Below are 12,649 nucleotides of genomic sequence, written 5' to 3'. Positions count from 1 at the left end.
AAAATCAGTGGGAGGCCTGAGCTTGTTTTCCTGAAACTAGATGGTCCCATCTGGGGGTGATGGGAGACAATGGTAAATCATCAGGCATTCGATTCTTACAAGGAGCGCTCAACCTAGATCCCTTGCACGCACAGTATAGGGTTTGTGCTCCTTTGAGAATCTAAGGCTGCTGCTGATCTGACAGGAGGCGGAGCTCAGGTGGTCATGTGAGTGATGGGGAGTGGCTGTAAATACAGATGAAGCTTGGCTCTGCTCCCTTGCCTGCCACTCACTTCCTGCTGTGTAGCCCGGTTCCTAACAGGCCACACAGACCCATAATGGTCTGTGGTCCTGGGATTGGTGACCCCTGCTTGAGACCAATTAAATCAGGATCTCTGGGGTGGGACTCAGGCAATGGATGTTTTTAAAGTTCCCCAGGTCATTCCAATGTAAAGAAGTTTGGTCCATTGCAAATCATGTACAACTTTACATTACAGCAATTTCTCAACCTCTGTACTATTGACATTTTGGGCCAGATAATTCATTGTTGTGCGGACCTGTCCCGTGTATTGAGTTTAGCAGCATATTTGGCGCAACCCATGGATGCAGTAGCATTTCTCCAGATAAGAAAACACTGTATTGTCATAAAATTATGGTCAGGAATAGTGGCTATTATATTGGTCACCTACCTATCTATAAGGCCTTGGAGAAATTTCCTTTGGAATTAAGTGCTAGGGAAGCATTTTCTCTCTTGAGGAACTGATATATTCCTTCCTTTCTGGATGTTTTCCCCCCTTTACTACCAGGAAGCTCCAAATCAATGCTAAAACACACTCAAAATCGAAACTGAAGCATAAAACAAGGCAACTACTATAGTGTATTTTCTCCCCTCCGACTTCACATGATGCTGATTTTCCTATTAATGTTTTGTTCATCTTTAAGTTGCTTTTTTATATCCTTAGGGAAGGAGTTAGAATGTAAATATCAACAAGGTAACAAGCCAATGAGGGGAATGACTGCTCCAAGCACTGTTCAGTATTTATGACCCAAAGAATGTTTTGGTTTTAAGGAGGAAGTACTTGCTAAGCAAGAACTACCTCCTAATTACTGAAGGATCAACCAGTTTTATGGAGCAAATAATGGTCAACTCCTCCAGCCTCTCTGCTTTGTATGGAAAGAGGCTGAACTGTGTCTGTGCTGAAGAAGCCCAATACCCAGTTGTGTGGCGGCTTCTAGGGAGAATGGCGAACACAGCCTCCGATGCGTCCTAAGAATTCCAACTCCTGGTGTTTATACTAGAGTCTTGGAAGTCTCTGAAAGGCAATGTTGTTAAAGGCATCTTGGGATACATCCCTGGGTTGACACATTACCTGCTTTCTATAAATACAGAGCAGCTTACCTTTAGTAAAATATAACTCACTCATTAATAACCAGACATTTTAAAGCTTTTAAAAAAATCATTATTAAGCATGACTATTTCATTCTAAATGCGAAATCCTGAATGGACCAGAGATCTTAATTTTTAAAAAATATAGCTGAGTATTTTAATTATAGATGTACTTGCATATTCTCAGCATACTTCATTATTTATGTAGCTGGTGAAAAAGCTTTTTAATTAAATAGCGTGCTGGCAATCCATTGTGAAATGTATAGATGCAGGTTTTCCTAGCATTATGAAGCTGAATACAGATGTTCGCCAACTTATGATGGATTTAGCCGGTTGTAACCCCATTGTAACTTGAGGAGCTACTGAATGTGTATTACTTTTACACCGTGATAAAGATAAAAAACTGTAAGCTGGGCCAGGCGCAGTGGCTCACGACTGTAATCCCAGCACTTTGGGAGGCTGAGGTGGGTGGATCACGTGGTCAGGAGTTTGAAACCAGCTTCGCCAACGTAGTGAAACCTGTTTCTACTAAAAATACAAAAAATTAGCTGGGCATGGTGGTGGGCACCTGTAATCCCAGCTACTTGGGACGCTGAGGCAGGAGAATTGCTTGAAGCCAGGAGGCAGCGGTTGCGGTGAGCCGAGATCACGCCACTGCACTCCAGCCCGGGTGACAATGCGAGACTGTCTCAAAAAAAAAAAAAAAAAACAAAACTGTAAGCTGAACCATTGTAAGTTGGGAACCATCTGCACACACGCATACACACACATACAACATTCTGGTGAGCACACGTACTTTAATCACTATAAAATACTTGTTTCTGAATGATCTTAAAATTTGACCAAACCTTTTTTATACTGCTAACATAATAGGGTAATTTGCCACCACTCCACTTGATTACTTATGTTTAATGTATTCAAATAATTTGGAAATATGGTAGGGTAGTGGTTCTCAATGTGTGGCCCCCATACCAGCAATACTAGAATCACCTGGGAACTTCTTAGGCAGTTTTGAGCCCCACCCCAGGCCGACTGAATCAGCAGCTCTGGGAGTTGGGCCCAGCACTCCAGGATGTACCAAGCTCTCTAGGTGATCCTGGAACAGGTTAAGGCTTGAGAGCCGTGGGATGGGGATTATGCACTGTGGTGCTGGTAATCTTGGTTTCATCAATGGTTCTCCTGGTGACATGTGGTCACAACAAAGTCAACTGGTCCCTGCTTTTAGTTCCCCACCAAAAAAGTGCTGTGAGGATTCTTGTTTGTTTAAGGTTCAAAGATCTCAGAGCTTAGAAGAGGTCAAAAGACTCACAGTGGCTTAAATATTTTCAGCATAGTTTGCATGAAGGTTGCCCATGAATACCAGGTCTTTACTTACCAATTTTGACTAAATGTGAACATCAGGGTTCACGCTACACATAGCAATTCTTCTCTTCTTTCAAAACACAAAAAGATGCTCTGAAATTAGAGCTCCTACTTATTCACCGTTGGATGGCAGGCTGTAGTGGAGGCAACCTTCCAGAGATGCCCCATGCCTGGGTGAAGGCTGATGACCAGGTTCTCTTACCTTCCCGGGCTGGAGGAACCAAGGCTGGGAGGTGAAGGAACTCCCATCGGGAGGCAGTGCCAGAACTACAACTAACAACCATCTGACTCCTCGCTCTGTGCTTTGTCTTCTGAATGAACAATGCTGCTTCTTAAGTACACATAAGCCAAACTGCCTCTCAAATTGCAGCCATCTACTTTGAGTTCAGATTTGCACAGCATGACATGAATTGGGCTGCAAATTATGCAGAAAACAGCCATCACATCCATCTGTGATGTCAGAATCCTCAAGTACAATGTGACCTGTTAGTATGTAACAGAGTAGAAGGATACTGTGTCTGATTCCTTCCCTATGAAGAGTGATGAATATCCTTCCAGATGCATTTGGCCCAGTGTGAAAAGGTTAAATATGATTGAGGTAATGCCTGTGATATGCTCAAGAGCAGATTTCATATCCAAGGGTGCAGGCAATTAGATTTTTTTTAATGGTGTAGTAACTAGAGAAAGAAAACACACAAATACACTCATACCTAATGGTAAACTGAATTTATTTCCTCTTGGAAAACAATTCCAGTAATCTCCAGGTTCAGACCGCAGAGTAAACATTAGTAACAGTAACATACAGGTTAGTTCAACTGATTCAAGAATTTGGCTGCATGAAATCATTAAGGAAAACCTTGAACACTCAAAGCTTCAAATGTATCCAGGGAAAAAAAAATTCTTTGACAGTCTACATAACAACTATTGCATATATAGTGATGCTACCTGTCACATTGCAAGGCTTACAAATATATATATATACGGGCCTTATCCAGCTGTGGGGTTCTGTTCTGTGAGAACATCTCTTCATGGTTTGCAAGAATCTTCAGCAATAAAAAATAGTCTTGGATTTAAGCGCTGATATACCAAAAGAGAAATTCTAGGCTTAAGTGTAAAGAAAAGGAAGTCCAACCATAGTCTCATGTATAACAGTTGTTTTTAATATTTCTTCCTTAAAAATACTTTATCTTAAGCCATTTTGGTCATACGTCTTTTTTTTTTTTTAATCTTGCCTGAATAGGGCCCAAGTCCACTTGTCTTTATAAGACCATTTTAGTATCAGACGACATAATACATGTGCAACACTTTATATACAAGGGGTCTATCCGGTGCGCAAAAGTTCAAACACATGAACATCCAACAGTTTGATAATACAAGTTTTATGGTACAATACAATGTTTCTGAATAATATACATTAACAATGAAAGTTTCGTGCAAAGAGTAAAACATGTTCCCTTTTTGTGCCACAAAAGCAATTCTCCTTGAGAGACTGTACTTGCACTAACTGCTGTGTTGGGTCATTGTATGATTCTGTAAATAACAAAAAAAAAAAAAAAAAAAAAAAAGAAGAAGAAGAGAGGGAAAACTTCAGTGATTTCATTTTCATCAGACCAAGCATACACACATGTAATTAATTCATAATTACTTGAACAGAACAATGAGTTTCTGCCCTCTGGTGAATAGTGCTCATGGATGTCCTCTAATGCTAAAAAAAACTAATGCTTCTTCCCCAGGGAGAAACAGATCCAGAGATCTTCTGAACCTGCTGCCACCCATGAGGGCCGGGAAGGAGAGGCCAGGGCAGGAGCCTCCTTAACGTGAGATGGCTGGCTGGCACATTGCCTTTTCTCCACCTCTGCCATGCCTTTCTATAATACCCTCTCACCATCCATCATCTCTTCTTATTAAGATAGGACCCAGTGTTCAAGGAGCAGGTAGCACTGTTTTAACAGTTTTATGTATCTGTGTATGATTTCCATTGGTTACATATGCCTCTGTTCCAATCCCTCTGAGACTGTAACATCTTGACAACAGGGACTCTATCTGCCCCTGAATATGGGTATGAAATGCAAGAGTTACCTGGCTGATGATGGACAGTGGGAGCAGCCCCCCTCCTGAGGGTGGGCTTTGGGCTGTGGTCATACCGTGGCTCAGGAGCAGATTACAGTAGCCTGCCATGTCTCCCCTGTCCCCGATGCTCTTTCTCAGCTGATACAGCTTGTGTTGTATATTGATGGCCTCCGCTCATCTATGTTAGCATGTCCCCTAAGTGAACACCCTCTTTCCAAATTGTGAGAGGGTAACTGGGATTGCTGGGCAACTCAGGACCACCAGCCAGGCCCTGAGGGTGGACGCCGGGTGGGAAGGCTCCAGAACCAGGCCTGGAGGATGGTCACAGATCTGCAGGATATTTGCTTGGAGCATAAGCCTGGAGATGGTCTGATCTCCACTCTCCTCCTCTGCGTTTTCCTGGAGCCATGTTCTCTCACTACTCACCTGTATCCCCTGACCCCAATCCCTTCTTATTACAACCTTGGGGCCTAGCTCAAAATATCACCACTTCCATCCTCACCCCATCTAACACTGATCTCTCCGTTCTCTGATTTCCTGCTGCACTTTATACTGCTTACATAGGATGCATCTTAGGTCTTGTCTCATGATTATTCGTAGGCCTGGCTCTCACCCACGCCAATAATTCTGATGTTCATTCATTTATTCATTTATCTATAAGCATCTATTGAAAACGTGCATCAGCACCTGGCACATGCCACAGCACTGCAGTGCTCAGGAAAGAGGGTTTGGCTATCTCAGTGACTGGCTGGCAAGGCAAGGGCATACTGGAGAGGAAGGGCATAGGAAGCATGTTCCTAGAGCTTCTTGGGCAATGGATATATTTGTGTTGGAAACAACCCCGCCATGGGATTCTGCTCCATCCTCAAGGGCTTGCCTTTGCCACCTTTGAGGATCTGGGGGATGTCTGTTCTCCTCCCCCACGCAGTATTTCAAGTCCACTGGAAATACAAATGGCCTCATTTCATTTTCTGGGGGAAGGAATGGAATATTGAGCCACAGTTTATTCGATTGGCTTTTAGTCCTTGCTGTCATGCCTTCAAAGTGCTCACAGTCTAAAGAAGGTCATGTGGGCACATAAAAGCAAAGCAAGATGGCAAGCAGTCTATTAGAAAAGAACACAGAAATGTCACGGCTACACCTAAGCCTGCCTAGCCACTGGGGAAGGGTTCCCAGTGGATCCAGCACACTGACAGCCGGAAACATGAGCAGAGAGTACAGGGAGGGCACTCTAGGCCAAGGGACCCACATGGGTCAGGGCAATGAAACAGGAATATGCAAGGTAAGTTTGCAGACCTGCAACTTGTTTAGATTGGTTGAATTCTTCTGGAGTGTTCTCAATCAATAGTACTCACGAGATGTGAAGATGGAGTTGGTTTGGGGCAAGAATATGAGCTGTCTTATCTACCTTGCTAAAGAGCTCAGACTGTCTTGTAGGTTAAGGGAGCCATTGGAGTATTGTTAGCAGAGGGATTCATCTTAGAGATGTTTGTTATCTCTTCATCCTTTACAGCAACTAGCAAACTGCCTGCTCCCTGAATACAGACTGAATGACCAGAGGTTCAGCTGAGAACCAACTGGGGCTGGGTGCAGAAGTAGGGGGCTGGGAGCCTTGTGAAGAGGACTGAGGTCTTCCTTGTTCCATTTCAAATTTAGCTCATTTTTGAAAAAGATGGATGACAAATCATGATGGAGAACAGTATTTCACTCTCCCTTATTTAAAACATATCTTAATAGTCCCAGCCTCAGAGTGAAAACAGGAAATAGCAAATTGTTTTTTATGCCAGCTCTTTTATCTGTATATTGATTTTTAATACTTCTGAAAAGTACTTGTCACCAACATGTAGACAGAAAGGGTAATAAAAGTACTAATGAGACCAAAAAACTTTGCTATTTTCTTAAAAATCAACATGATTCTGTTCAGAAAGGTTATAAACAATAAAAGTTTGATTACTCAAAATACATCACATCTAAGCCTTCTTATACGTTTTGCTATCTCAGAGTCAAGTTTATAGAAAGGTTTTTTATTTTTAAAAAGTCCAAAAAGAATGACCAAATAAGTACAAGAAGATATGATAATACAGATTGAGCATCTCCAAATGGGAAAGTCCAAAATCCAAATACTCCAAAATCTGAAATTTTTGAGCACTGACATGATGGCATATAGGTAACTAAGCTAGTGACATCTTTACTTTCTGCTGGTTCAATGTACTGAAACTTTGTTTCATGCACAAAATTATTGAAAATATTGTGTAAAATGACCTTTGGGCTATGTGTATAAGGTATATAAGAAATATAAATGAATTTTGTGTTTAGACTTGGGTTGCATCCCCAAGACATCTCATTATGTATATGCAAATATGCCAAAATCTGAAATTGAAGACACTTCTGGTCCCAAGCATTTTAAAAAAGGAATACTCAACCTGTATTTACCTAAATGATAGGACTCTGACAGAAAGATGGGTGTTTTTTTCTTCTTATCAAATCAAAGTAAAAAAAATCAGTTTAATTACATTATTTTCAAATGTTTAAGTGCTTATGATGGACAATCCACATGTGATCGGATTCCAGGGGTTAGTAAAAGAGTACACAGTGCAATTTTCCTGGCGTTTTTATATGTGCTCATGTCAAGATGCTACAAGAACCCAAAACAAACTGCCCATAACAGTTGGCAATGGTTGTGTGTTGTATGCTTTCATCCTCAACCAAAGCCATCCAAGTCTCTTCAGAGGTGCAAGGACATGAACAAATACACATACATCACTTACTACAACAGACTGAAGTTGTTTCATAAAGGAGTTATGTTTTGCATATAAGAGAGAGGAATATAAATCATTTGTGAGAAGGACAAGGGTATGGCTTGTGAAATTCAAAAATAAAGCAACCCAATGTAAGTAATATCAACCTAAGAAATCTGGCAGGAGAAATGTAAGGGCCGGAAGTCCTCTTGGTGTGGAGATGCCTGCAGACCACGGAGGTCTCTTATTCTCATTTTGTTTGGTTTCCCTTTTTTGCTCCAGCCCAACAGAGAGCTATGGCAAGGTCTCCCCAGGCCTGGCTGTCCACCACTGGCAGTGATGCTCATGGTGGAAGGCAGCATGTTCCTAGAGCTTCTTGGGCAATGGATATATTGGTGTTGGAAACAACCCCGCCATGGGATTCTGCTCCATCCTCAAGGGCTTGCCTTCGCCACCTTTGAGGATCCGGGGATGTGTCTATTCTCCTCCCCCATGCAGTATTTCAAGTCCACTGGAAATGCAAATGGCCTCATTTCATTTTCTGGGGGAAGGAATGGAATATCTGAGCCACAGTTTATTCAGTTGGCTTTTAGGTGTTGGTGAGAACAGATGCGAAGTCCTAGTCTCTGGTCTTGACTAAAGATTCTCTGACTAGAAAAACAAGAAGTTGCTTCATGGGAGCACTCAGTGTTTTTTGTGTTTTCTGATGCTCATAGACATTATTTCTTTAGAAAGGGAGACAAGAGGCAAGTGGGAAGGGTAAAAAAGTAGACAGCAGAAGCGCCAAACAAAGAGAGGGTAGGCTCTGAGGCCCAGTTTGCTCTCCCGCTGGCTACTTGCCACACCACAGAACCAGTCCTGAGACAGCAAGGACACAAATGCATATGAGCAGAAAGCAGAAAAATGCTGCCAGGCCATCCACAAGCAGCCTTCTCTCTGTGCAAGAGTTTTCAGCTCTTTAGGTCCAGAGGAAACCACTACACTAGAACAAAGCAGTGGGTAATCTCACCAATTTTACACAGCAATTCACAGTCCCTAAAGTACTTTAATGCAATGACAGGTTATGAGAAAAAATATCTGTTCCAATGAAGAGAAAGTGTTTTACATAATCGAGAAGAACATCAGTGCAACATCGGTGGAGGTGGGGGGTGAAGACAGAAAAGGAAGTAGGAAGAGAAGAAAACTTCTGTAATCCCACCGAGAGCCATATTCTACTCTGCAAAAAGCCATCTCCTGGAGACCCCATGTCTAAGTAACTGAAAATTGCAAACCATTAATCCCAGTTATGAACAGTTGTTTTACACGAGGGGGGTTTGTGTTAAAAAAAATCAAATCCACAACATACCTTAAAGCTTAAAAGAAGATCCATCTAGGTATGATACCTTAATAGCGAGGTTTCAAAAACACTTTCTTTACTGTAAAGGGCCCCATTTGGAAGGAGTGTGCTGTATGTATTTTTTTTCTCTATAAATGTGAAATTAAACTTAGAAAGCTAAAAAACAGATGAGGGCCTTAAAAATTCCCTTCTAGCACTATGTATTTCTTTTTAAATATGAGATGCCTTTCATTTTACAAGACTGGAATTCTCATTTTGGGCTTGGCACTCTAACAAATGATTAATTCAGCCTCCTTTTTTCTGAGAGCTGACCACATTTGCTGGTCAAACAGTTTAATCCTATTTAAAATGCAATCCAAGAAAAATATTTTTAAGTAAAAATAAAAATCCATGATCCTTTGAAACTGTTCACCTTAGCTAAAGACATTCCATTTTCCTGCAATCTTGATGTAAATTTGAATTTTTGCACCTATATCAATGATGAAATTCAGCTTTAGAGGAAAGCCAGGGGGAACCTATCTTCCTAGAGTTGAAAAATTAAATTCCCAACCCCAAAACTTATGCCCAGAGATTGCCTTCACTTTTCTAATTCTTTGGCAGAGACCATGTCTCGTCTGTGCTTTGTAACACTCTGTTGGCATCGGCAAAATGTTACGTATCAATGGTCATAAAAACAAAAATGGCATTTGAATGGAAGTTTTGTGAAATCTGTTGATTCAAAGATGTTAATCATTTTTACCATGACTTGTTTATTTATAGCCTTTTGTTTCAAACAAATTCTGACAAGCTTTTAAAACTAAGTAAAAGAGCCAGCATGCTATTTTAAAAAGGAATGAAAAAAAAATAACAAGCTTTCCACTAATTCACTGTGCCATTAGAAACCCGAATTTAAACTGCAGTTGTATTTAATTTAAATAAGATGTTTTCTAACTAGATGAAATAGTAGGCAATTGTGGCTCAGAAACAATGCAAGGCGGGAAGAAATAAAGAAATATAAAGATTAAACGTGGCTGTTTCTTTCAACAGATGGTGACAGCACCATGGCAGCGTGTTGTTTTTTCTTTAGTTGAAGAACACAAACATCCGTAATCAATCATCACTGATTAACTAATTATATTACCCTTCCTTTTATCACTTGGGTTGGACCTTTATCCATAAACACTGAGGATAATCGGTATGCTCTTATTTTTCTGGAAGTATATTCCAGTTCACATAGAGCCGTGCAGTTACAGGCTGCAAACAGAATTCTACATTACCGTCCACCTTTAAGCACTATTGCTTTTTTTCATTTTTTATTTTTTTTAAACAAAAGCAATTGGTTTCCAACAGGCTGGATAATAAGTCTTTTGACCTGCATTCTTCTTTGACCCATTAAGGTCACCCCTGTGCTCGGGCATATAGCTGACTTAGGAAATGCCTGCAAGTCCTCCATTTCATCTCCTGCCCACTCAAAATAAAGCTTTCTTTAAATGTGTCTGTACGGGTCCCTGAAGGCCAAAGAGGCATCCCTGTAGTGGGCAATGGAGGGACAGAAGCTTCTGCCTTTATTAATGAATGCAGACCATTATGAGTCTGGCTGGCTCCTTCCCCGTTCCCAGAAGCATATACTGTACGTGACTTAAAATGCTAGAATATTGACACAAAGCGAGCTGGGCACCCCTAAGGAAAATTACTCCTTGGATATAATGTAGGCTCGTAACAGCTATTAGAGTACAAAATAAAACCCTCCGGGATCAGACTGACATATACCGCATTCTACCTAGTCCTCAAACATTAGAAGAATTTCTTTGTGAAGGCATTCTCAAGGACAGCATTAAACTGACTTTTGTAGCAATCTGCAACAGCTTTTTGGCTTAGAGCTTTTAGTACTAAATCTCTGGTTCAAATCAATATAAGTACTATATCTTCTACATTAATCAATACATTTGGTTCAATACATGTTCTATTAAATTATACTTTCTAATCAAGATTTTTACATTTCCACCCTCTCTCCTTTTCATTCCCAACTTCTTATGCTAGTAAAATAGTTTTAAAAGTGTATACAGCTAATGATGACAGGATCCTGGGTTATTTCCCCTGAACGTTAAGAGAAAAAATAGTCACAATGGCAAAGGGTGACCTTTAAGCATCTTAATAAGGTTAACAGGATGTGAATGTTAATAAATTAACATTTTCAAAGTCCACACAATTACAAAAGTACTCATAATTTTCAACTGATTAAAAGTAAATTGCTACGGCTCTGGGAGTACCATTAGGAATGTTCTAAAAATTACACTGAAGACCAAAATCACCCTCAAGTACCCCACTTTGCCCACCCCAAAGTTTCTACTGCCCACAACTATATAATTCCTGGCTGGGGAAATCTGGGGTAATTGTGTTTTTATGGACCTTACCAGGTAAACCTATCTGGTAGGTTAGGTATCCTATATCAGGACCATATCTGTGGATATTGCATTTTTGTGAGCTACGCTATAGTTCAATGCATATTTTTTAAAGGACAAATATACAATATTTTCCCTAAGTGCTATGAGAATTGAAAAGACATATGCATAGTGGATTTTCTTAGCCAGGGAAGTTGACTCACAATCTTTACATTTGTAGAATCTGCTAGAATGAAGTTCTACTCTTTTATTATGACATAGCAATGGCATTTCCAAACTGTCATGTATGCTTTTGCCCCTCTCTTTAATGCCATGAATGTTGCATTTATGATCATGTTTGCACTGACAGAATTTCCCTTTTTATTTTTTCATATGGTAATGTCATCTCCATGAACTTACAGAGACACTGATGCATTTTCTTTTGACATTTAACAGTTCACATGGGCTTGGTCTGACATCTCAAAGCATTTTCTGGATGACACTAAGCTATATTAAAGCAAAAGGTGAAATGGCATCATCAGAAGTGATCAGAAGAATACAAGATATTAAAGAAGGAAAAGGACTATTAGGGCATTTAGTTTGTCCCCTTGTAGGAACATACTTGTTTGATAAAGTTTACACCCTAGGCCAGTTTTGAATGATTCTGGCAATGAAGTTGCTATCATACCTCCCATAGGAAACAATTTCACATTCTAATAAACCTCACTGAAGGATATTTTTGTTGTTGTTCTCTGGACATTTGTGCTAACTACGTCCAGAAAAAGGGTGATCTGAGATAATCCTGAAGGATGAGGACACTGGCATGTTGATGAGTTTACGTTCCAAACACTAGACCATGTACCTATAGTATAAAGTTCATCCATCTCATCCAAAGCAACCTAGAAGACCATCCAGTACACCATTTCTCAGTCATTATATAAAACACATCCCATTCACTTGCTTGGTTCCAGAGAGGAGACTGAAAATAGATTTTAGAAGGCTAGTGGGGCTTGCCTTACACAAGCAGGGTTTCCCAGCCTCAGCACTACTGACGTTTGGAGCTGGACAATTCTTTGTTGCAGGGGGTTGTCCTGGGCATTGTAGGATGTTTAGCAGCATCTTCAGCCACTACTGCCAACATGCTAGTGGCATCTTCCCAGTTGTGACAAGCAGAAATGTCCCCTGACACTGTCGCATATCTCTTGTTGGGAAGCATCTCTCCCACCAGGGAGATATTGAGGAACACTGCCTTATACTGTTTGAAAAACACTTGTGCACGAATAAATGAAAGCTGGAAAATAAGGAGAGTTCTGAATTTAAGAGTTTTGAAGAATGTGCAGGGAGGAACTGACCTAAAGGGGAAGAAGAAATGGTGGTCTATGAGGTGTGTTAAATAACTGTAATGAGGAGGTCTTGT

General features: G+C 40.6%; 1 protein-coding gene across 5 annotated transcripts in view; it reads right to left on the bottom strand.

Annotated features, from left to right (window-relative positions):
- Positions 1 to 3,439: 3,439 nt before the first annotated feature.
- The window catches only part of ZNF521 (zinc finger protein 521), a 290,644-nt gene continuing 281,434 nt past the window's right edge, over positions 3,440 to 12,649 (bottom strand). For all 5 annotated transcript variants that reach the window (XM_032152612.2, XM_032152610.2, XM_058438547.1 and 2 more), the window contains one exon: positions 3,440 to 4,258. In XM_032152612.2, coding sequence (XP_032008503.1) covers positions 4,229 to 4,258 — 30 coding nt within the window. In that variant the 3' untranslated portion in view covers positions 3,440 to 4,228. The remainder of the gene's footprint in view (positions 4,259 to 12,649) is intronic.

The sequence above is a fragment of the Hylobates moloch genome, unplaced genomic scaffold, assembly GCF_009828535.3.
Source record: "Hylobates moloch isolate HMO894 unplaced genomic scaffold, HMol_V3 SCAFFOLD_5, whole genome shotgun sequence".
Taxonomy (NCBI): domain Eukaryota; kingdom Metazoa; phylum Chordata; class Mammalia; order Primates; family Hylobatidae; genus Hylobates; species Hylobates moloch.
The sequence above is the reverse complement of the archived record's forward strand: the minus strand, read 5'-3'. Positions and strand labels throughout refer to the sequence as shown.